At 32.7% G+C, this 9,436-nt stretch overlaps 1 protein-coding gene across 2 annotated transcripts; it reads right to left on the bottom strand.

Moving 5' to 3' along the window:
* Positions 1 to 688: 688 nt before the first annotated feature.
* On the bottom strand, positions 689 to 3,883 carry LOC107862865 (translocon-associated protein subunit beta). Of its 2 annotated transcripts, XM_016708566.2 has the most exons (6): positions 3,598 to 3,882; positions 1,945 to 2,043; positions 1,720 to 1,828; positions 1,555 to 1,626; positions 1,413 to 1,418; positions 689 to 1,005 (listed from the first exon to the last, which is right to left on the bottom strand). In XM_016708566.2, exons 1-6 carry the CDS (start codon positions 3,771 to 3,773, stop codon positions 886 to 888), a joined length of 582 nt encoding a protein of 193 aa, XP_016564052.1. In that variant the 5' UTR covers positions 3,774 to 3,882; the 3' UTR covers positions 689 to 885. The 2 variants fall into 2 exon arrangements, with proteins under 2 accessions (XP_016564052.1, XP_016564053.1); XM_016708567.2 differs by lacking the exon at positions 1,413 to 1,418 and having other exon boundaries at positions 3,598 to 3,883.
* Positions 3,884 to 9,436: the final 5,553 nt, after the last annotated feature.

Genomic DNA, 9,436 nt, shown 5'->3' with positions numbered 1-9,436 from the left:
AAAAAAAAGTCAAACCGAACCCAAATCAAACCGCTATAATATATATATATATATATAAACTTTTTATTATAATTAAACTTTTTATACATAAAATATTAATTATAATCTACTTTTTCAATTAGTTTTATTAATTTTCAATATTTAAAAAGTAGGTGCGCTTGTATATATATATATTAATTAAGTTGTAATATTTGTCCATTAATTGCTAATAAAATGATCCAATACCCAATATAAGCTTAAAACTTAAACTTTTCACTCTGATCTTACTTTTTAGTTTCAAGAGAGTTTTTCGCTCCTTATTTTTTCATAATTGAGTTTTTTCATTAGCGCATGAGTGAAAACATACTTGATCTAATCTTCAATCACAATATAATTGTAAGAAATAAAGATTATTAAAAAAAACTGCGAAAACCCAAAAAAAACCGACTAAAATCTAAACCGAAAAAATCGATTTTATGTTGATTGGATTTAATTTATAGTTTTAATAAACCAACATAATTGGTATGATTTTTATTCAATAAAAAACCAAACCAACCGACCTATGCCTACCTAAAACATTTGACTAGCATAACAGCAAGGGAGACTGGTTTTTAACTCTTGACTTACTAGCATTTAAGGTTAGAGTCACAACTATGATGCTACAATTTCAATCCTTTACATGTAACTAACTAACTTAATTGTATAAATATTTTTAGTAATTCATTAAAACATTTCATATAGCCCAAGTGAAATCATTCAATACATTTCAGTTCATCAAAATGCAATTACACAGATTTGTATGCGTTGTAACACTGAAATGTTTTCCTTCACTTGCTTATGAAGAAAGTTCTGTATCAGGATTCAGGCCTTGCCTTTGTGAAAGAAATTTGCTACAGCAGATGATGATCAGTGTCTTTTCTTTGCGTTCGTCGCACTTGATTTCAAAGATGGACTAGATATAATTCGCACGAACAATGCAACGATGAGAACTAAAGAAACATGGGATCCATACTTTGCAAGCAACTTCTGCACAAAGAAAACAAAGTACTATCAAAAAGAGATCTTCGCATCACCTTGGCAAAGAAAATATTAACACACAACTAGAAACTCAATAGATGATGGGCCTGCCCCTTTAGCTACCCACATATAACTGGATGTGTTCTTACCACTAGACCATAGCCCGGGCACAGGTAATTACTGTATATATGCTAGCAATTACTTCGATTGGGAACATTTGCTTCAGAACTATTCCAAATAGGAATAGCTTCCAGATTGATCATTACTCACCCTTAATACTGGAACAACTTCCGCTTACAAACTACCAGAAAGGTACTTATTAGAACCTTCACTTGCTTTTTTCCGTTTTGTGGCAGTGAAACTGAAAAACTTTGAGTGATCAAATGGAATAGAATAACGAAGAGGTCTCAAGTTACCTTTGCCTGAGACCGAGCAGCAAGTCCAAAACAGCCCGATTGGTAAAAGAAGAAACAATGATTAGTCAGAACAGCAAGAAATGTTTACAGAACAATTATAAGGAAATCATATCTCATGCTTGTGTTAGGAGGGAAAAGTTACCAAATCTAATTTGTGGGCAACAGCTTTTTCTGCTAAGGTTTCTAGTGCAGGAATAGGGGTAGAATATGCTACCTGCAGATAGTCAACACAAAGGAAAAATAGAACCGTGAAATAAAACATTGAAGGCTTCAAATAGGTTCTTAACAGATTTTCTAATAATCAAACCTGAAGTTTTGATTTCGTAGGGATACGATATGTTATGACAGCAGGTGCGCTGTAGTAAGTTGTTTTCTCTTTGGATTCCAACTCAAAAGCGTGTGAAACATGAGAGCCACTGCCAACACATACGACAAAATAAAAGTTGTGCATGAGACAAACTACAGAAAGATTTGAGAGGCTCAAGGAACAGGACATGAATACAAGTTTGAATGTGCAAAAGGTTTCACTCACGCATCAAGTTTTTCCCATGAATTGGACGTGTTTCCAGCCACAAACTCAAATATATCTGTGGACCAGCTATCATCAGCAAGACTTACATCATATATAGCACTGCAAATTTTCACAGAACATAAATGAAGTTTCTTCAGATAGATTGAACTTTATACTCCTTTCAAGCAAAGGGTAAAAGAACAGGACCTAGTAGTTGATGTGCATGATTATCAAGTCTATAAAAACAACTAAACACCCACTCATGTAAAATGGTTTGCAGCAGCATCTCAGTATCCTTTACTACACAAGTAAGGACGTGACGTGTGGTAGATTGATCGGGGTAAATGCAACCCATATCAATCCAAGGTTAAAGAATTTGGTAATATTTTATGAACTGTGAGAAGCATCACCACCCTCAAATTCTAAAGCATGATAAGAAAGATTAGAGAAAAGAAGATGCAGAGCTGACTAAATCATGATTTAACTATTAAGGGCGCAATTTAACAGAACCCCTTAAGACCGGACAATCTTTTAACAGCGAATGATGGATTTGAAGAACATATAGGGGCACTTATTAGTTATTAGTTATACTTGAGATATATATAAACAACAGAACTAAATATAATACTGATCTAGAGAGCTTTTTAATGTCCGCAATTCAACAACATGATTTTCCTCTGCCGGTGTTATCTGCCGTCATTAATACAAGCTAAGTAAAGAATCCAAAATTTTGTTTGCTATGCCACCAACTGTTTTCCTTGATAAAACTTAAAAAAAGGACAGTCCGGTGCACTAAAACTCCCACTATGCGCAGGGTCTGGGGAGGGGCCCCACCACAAGGGTGTAATGTACGCAGCCTTACCTTGCATTTCTGCCAGACGCTGTTTCCAAGGCTTGAACCCGTGACCTACTAATCACATGACAACAACTTTACCGGTTACTCCAAGGAAATTAGTTTTTTCCTTGATAAAACTAATTTCCATTATTTGGTTCCTTGAATTGTTGGAGATGCTTTCTCCAAGGAAACATAGTTTCATTCAAAACAAAAAATTGAATTTCATCACTTATGTATGGAGGTAAATTTCTTTACAGATCCCCTCACAATTGTTGCTACTACATTTCTCTTGCTTCAACCATCACAAATTGTTTGTTCTCACTCTCTAATATTAAAAAATAGCGCCACACATCTAACAATCAAAATAAATATTGTATTTAAACTAAGAACAAAATACAATTCGATAGACAACAACCATTCAAACAAGCTTTTAATTAGCAAGACACGTAGTTATACCTCACTCAAGCTCATAAAATCGAGAAATCCGCAGTAAAAAACAAGACAACTAGATTGGCAGATGCTTTTTTTGCACTAAAGTTGCTAGCTGAACAATGAATGTAACGCCCCATTCAAAATTGAATTGATCCCCAATTTCATTTTACAAGTTTATAAGAGGAATTAATCCATTCTAGTAAAAAAAAAAACTGAATCAAATTGTTCAAACAACAACAAATGCAAATTATTACTCTCTCTGTCCAACTCATGTGCAACAGTTCGAATTTCGAGCTCAAATTGTTTAATTTTGACAGTGATTGTAGACATGTAACTATTCAATATTTTTAAATAAAATTTACATAATTAAAAACCAGGTAAAAAATATTATAAGTCGAAGTACTGACAGAGATCCATGATTATAGATGTCAATTGAAACGGAGACCCGTTCGGCACCGGACTTGAGCTTTAGTACAGAAGCCTTCTTACGGGCCACCACAAACGGAGTTTCAGCTGACGCCGTTAGAGAGGAAACGGCAAAAAGAGTAACGATGGTGAAGATTATCAATGCTGCTGTCGCCATTAGGAAAATGTCATGAGTTTTCCAGGAGCTGGAGCTGGAAAATAGTAGTACTAGTAGTATATAGATTAGGGCACTGAAAAAGGGGTTAGAGTCAGAAGTGGGCTTTTGTATGCTGTCCCTACCTCAATTTTTGTCATTTTATAATCTAAGCTATGGGTGTTAAGTGGGTCGGGCCGAGTCAACTAGAAATCTTTCAGTGAGAGTTATCTAGGTTATGGGCCCATTTGGATTTGGGTTTGGTTAAACGGGTTGGTTCGATTTCGTGGCCGGTTTGGATTCGGGCTTGGTTAAACAGGTTGGTTCGATTTCGGGCCTAACAATAAAAAATTTCAAAATAGTTCTAACCCGATCCACTTAACCCAATCCAGTTCAACCCATCTAAATTCAGTTAAAAATTCGGTCATGACTGATCAAAACCCCCAAAAAAAGTTTTTTCTCCAATATACACTATATATACCCCACCTATATACATTTTAAATACGTTAAACAATAGATACACACACTATATATATATAATATATATGTATATATGCACATAATACATATACACAATTACATATGTAATCGTGTATACGACTATACGTTAGTTAAATATATATACTACTCTAAATAAAACATATACTACAAGATATATATACTACAATATAATGATATATATACTAATTTATAAAACACATACACATGTATACGTTAATATATATGTCGATAGAATGGTATATACAAATATATACGTACCATTCAATATATACATACTATTTTAAATAAAATATACTACAATATATGTACTACAATATATACACACTATATATATAGTTAGATGCTAATTTGTAAAACATATACACTCGTCTATAGAAGATATATACACATATAAAAGTAATAAATTTAATCATTCTTTTGAGATATATTATTAAACATATTTTGCCAAACAATATTGTTTGCTACTGTCAGCTGTATGTGCTTCTGAATAATCCTTTTCTTCTTGGTACTACTTGCAGCATGCATTATTCCAACTACTAATCAGCAGCCAGGTAGTCAAGAACTGCTGTGAGATAATTAAATCAATGGACCCTTTTTCAAATGCAAAGCAAATCGCTGAAAATGGATTTTGAAATCTTTTTGTTTTTTGTCTCCTTGACCACTCATGGCTTTGGTTGTTGTTAATTGTTATTGAAGACATATTAATTAATTCAAACAACCAGTAACCTTCGCTTTTGTGTACAACATACATTTCTTAATAAAAGCAAGTTCATAAGTCCATAATATAGTCAGAATACCTAAACAACATTCTAAAACTTGACACAAATTATTAGTATTACACCTAAATTATCAATAGTCTTAATTATTTCCATGAACTTAGTTATTTGACAGTCAATATATTGATTAGTGATTTAGAAAAGTGATGTGTTACCTACTAGTATAATAAATTAAAACGGCACAACAACAACAACATAAATAGTGTACGCAGCCCATCAGTGGCGGAGCCACATTGAAGTTAGGAGGTTCATTCGTGCCCCCTTCATCGGAAAATTATACTATTTTTACATGGTTAAAAATATTTTTATGTATAAATGATAGATGTTGAACCCCTTCGACTAGTCCGTAAATTTACTTCTGAACCCCTCAATGAAAATTCTGGCTCCGACACTGCAGCCCATACCACTACCTCAAATGAAGTAGAAAGGTTGTTTCCGATCGACACCCGGCCCAGGACAGATAACAATATATAACAAACAAATAACATAAAATCACACAACAAAATGGGATAACACACAGGAAACAAGACAACCACAAGATAATAAAACATCTATTCGAAATCATAGACTTCACCAAAACTCCAAACGCAGACAAAACACGGATAATATAAAAAATATAATATATATTTACATGATCGAAACTCACCGGAATGGATTTTATTAGGGAAAGTGATGATCGTTGGCTAGCATGCATAACATACAAGCTCTTTAATTATCTTCATATATACAATGCCTCACTCTCTTATTGGCTATCTCCAATAATTAATTGTTTTTGGAAGAGAATTAAGGTGTTGCATGAAAGATAAGTGCCTCTCAGACTAGCCTCAGACGACGCCTACAATCCCATTTGTAGGATATAATCAATACATAGTATATATATAAACTTTAGTAACCAAAGTTTAATTAAAAACCCTGCATAAAGGGTTTTAGGCAAGTCATCCTTGGCTATCAGAGTAGGCACTTTATCTACATATAACACCTCTCTTCCACCTTTGGCATTCAACATTGATGATGATGCCAATGCAACATCCAAAACTTACTATATATAGGCCTCGATCGATCGAGCTCAGCAATAGTAATATATTATAATACTCTTGGGTTTGAAAGATTTAATTCCCACAATTAGTATGACATTTTTTAAAATATATTTTGGAAACTGTATGAAGAATCGATTTATTCTGATCCAGCTGGAATAAAGGAACGTATATATTATATTCTTGGTTTTGTGTGAGGGACCAATTATATCCATTTAATGTTTATTCAGCACAATGTTTCAGTAGTAGTGATATGGACCTGTTGAAGATAATAGTAGAGAGTAGAAGGGAATAATAATAATGAGAAGAATAATGAATGGAAGTAATAAAGCACGTAAAAGAATACAACGACAATGATATAAAGGGTAGCTCAATATATTAAAGTTTTCGTTATGCGCAGGGGTTTGGGGAAGGACTCCTTCAAAAAGGGTGTATTGCACGCAGACTTATCTTACATTTTTGTCAGAGGCTATTTTCGAGGCTTGAGCCGTGATTTCCTGGTCACATGACAGCAACACAACAACTATAACATATTCAATGTAATCCCACGGGTTATAAGGTGCATGGATATTGAAGTGCGCATGCTTATTTCTTACCCCTATCTTACAAAGAATGAGAAGTTGTTTTCAATAGATCTTCAGATCAAGTAAATCATATCAAATCAAGTATGAAAAGGGAATACAATAGATACAAAGTCAAGTTGGAAATAATGGAGAAAATATCAGTAGCAATAACAAACACTACGATAACTGAAGTAAAGATATTAAACAATATGTAATATCAAAATCAAAGAATAAGATAATAGGAGAATACTATTATTCGGAAAAGGAAAACTAGATGCACATCAACCGCATACAAATCTTCTACCCTAATTCTCGTCCTCCGTAAACCGTAACCTCCTACCTAAGATCATGTTCTCAATAAGTTACAATAAATTATAGGTGAGTCATGTCTTGTCTAATCACCTCTTTCCAATCCTACAAATCATATATGTAATTTCAGGTAGATTTTGTGTGTAATTTCAGACATGACAATATAAACAATATACTGCTATCTGTTACTCCATTATTTAACTTATACACGTATAACAATGTGATTATTTCACACAAACTGTGTAACTTTGAGTAACTTTACACATTACAAAGCAATATTATTTACTTCATTTTCTAGATTACCAAATTAGGTTTATTACAAACTATAACTGTATAAAAATTAAACCTGATTGTATTAAAAAAAAGGTATAATTATAAGTGTATATAATCTGAGTATTGTTTATTTAATTATTAGAGCAAAGTAATATTACGTGTATACCAATTACCAATAGGCAATCAATTTAATTTGGCGTTTAGACACTTGTAGATGCAAGAAAATGACCCCAATTATTAGGACCTAGCTAGCTCCCTCAAATTAACTCTCAACATGTGTCTCTTCTTTGACATTCCAATTGCATGAAAATGACTTGATCCTTCTTTGAAAAAGAATCAACAAGAGAATACAAATCTATCCTGGATTTGCATTCAAATCTATCCCACTTTTTTTCTTTCATTCACAAATAATTAACTTTTGTAAGTTCCTTATTCCAATTCTGTCTATTTCCCTTGCCATTTGTTGTCTATAGATCTGCCCATGCATGCACCTATATTGTCAAACCCCAAAGACTAAAATTTAGCTTTAATTTGACTTAAAGAAGCTTTGATTCTTGAATTTTCAACATGTATCTTTTCCCATAGTTCAAAAGGTTATTCCAAGCTTCTTCATGAAAAAAGATCCACCCGTCGGTTTCATTTAGTGTGTCGATCCAGCAGTGGCAGTCCAGGGTTTAAAATTCGTAGGTGTTCCGGAGGTTCGAACACGTATATTGATGTCTAAAGCTTTAAGATTCTGCTTAAAAATTAAAGCATTCAGCTGTTTTCTTGATTTACCGGGTGTTTTTCTAAATTTTATATCAATTTTAATACATTTCTTATATATATAATTATACCTAATCTGCATGTCTCGAATTTAATGGGTGTCATAGCACCAAAAAACTGAGCATAGGTGCGCCCCTGCGATCCAGTATAATGAATGTTTATATTATTAGGTCACATTTATCTATTGTAGCAAGAGGTACCTATCTTATTTTCAAGATTACAAATTCAATATTTTAAGGAGATTATATGCGTCAAGTATTTGATATATAATGTATAATATTTATACCAACAATATATATTACTCCTACTCAAACTCTACTATTGATCCTCTTATGGAATTTTGAACTTGCAAAGAAATTGCAACATTTCACAATCTTGACTTTGTGTCGATGTTCGTTGGTAAAAAAAAAAACGTGTGTCGATGCTAAAAAAATAAGCAGATATAATGAAGAATATGAACATACAACTTTAGGATCAGATTCACACTCTAAGGAGTCAAGTAGCTGTATATTAAGTTCTTTAATGTAATTCTATTTTTTTTTTAAAAAAAACCCTTGTTAGGCACAGGACAACCTGAGAGATTTGTTTCTTTTTTGAAACTTTAATAGTTTAATTGTAGTCTAAAGAAGTTGGGCAAAAAGCAATTTCTAATAATGACTTTTTCCATCTAGAAAAAGTTGAAACAATTCTCTTTAGAAAAGCTGGGTTGAGTTAAAAATGACGGTTCATATAAAAATGCCCACCATAAATTGTCTGTTCATATAAAAATGCCCTCCATAAAAAATGATCTTAATTTTTTAGTCTCGCTTAGTAATTGTATTCATAAGATAGACGTTTTAATTCTTTTTCATAAGATAAAACGTTTATAATATTTCAAGATAACGAAATGTGATAGGCAAAAGTTAAAACTTACATATGTTGGCCGTAAAACAGACATTCTAACTTTTGCCTATAAACAGACGTTCATAACATTTCAAGACTATGAATTTGCAAACTTGTCACGAGTTCTGCCTTATAAGCAAACATTAGAACTTATTTAGCAGGAATAAAAATTCAAGACCACACAAAAATTCAATACCAGATATTTAAGGAATAAAAAATCAAAATCGGGCACTTTGGTACATCGTAACTTCTTGGAAAAGCCTTAGATTCATTTGCATTAAAATCAATTTCAGTAATATAATCTAAAAATTACACAAACCCACAACTTAAGTTTCACTTATTACATAAAATCGCATCTCTCCAAACATATAACAAAAATCTCATTTGGCTCTGTTATGTATATGTCGGCCTTGTCATACTTGTTATGCATATGAATCAACCTTGTTATGCATATGAATCGGCCTTGTTATGTATATGTCGGCCTTCTCATATACAAAGGTTTCTATGTATATGTCGTTCTTGTTATGTATATAAATCGGGAGAGAGAGTAAAGTAATTAAGGAATTGGGAGAGAGTGTAAATCT

Source organism: Capsicum annuum, chromosome 3, assembly GCF_002878395.1.
Source record: "Capsicum annuum cultivar UCD-10X-F1 chromosome 3, UCD10Xv1.1, whole genome shotgun sequence".
In the NCBI taxonomy this organism is placed as follows: domain Eukaryota; kingdom Viridiplantae; phylum Streptophyta; class Magnoliopsida; order Solanales; family Solanaceae; genus Capsicum; species Capsicum annuum.
Note: the sequence above shows the minus strand (reverse complement) of the source record. Positions and strands in the feature narration are given on the sequence as shown.

What these genes read in the sequence shown, in the direction of transcription:
- LOC107862865 (XM_016708566.2), bottom strand. Translation starts at nt 3,773, where the DNA reads ATGGCGACAGCAGCATTGATAATCTTCACCATCGTTACTCTTTTTGCC. An exon ending in TCATGGGAAAAACTTGATGC is followed by an intron (nt 1,829 to 1,944) that starts GTGAGTGAAACC and finishes ATGTGTTGGCAG; the next exon opens with TGGCTCTCATGTTTCACACG. An exon ending in CTACGAAATCAAAACTTCAG is followed by an intron (nt 1,627 to 1,719) that starts GTTTGATTATTA and finishes GACTATCTGCAG; the next exon opens with GTAGCATATTCTACCCCTAT.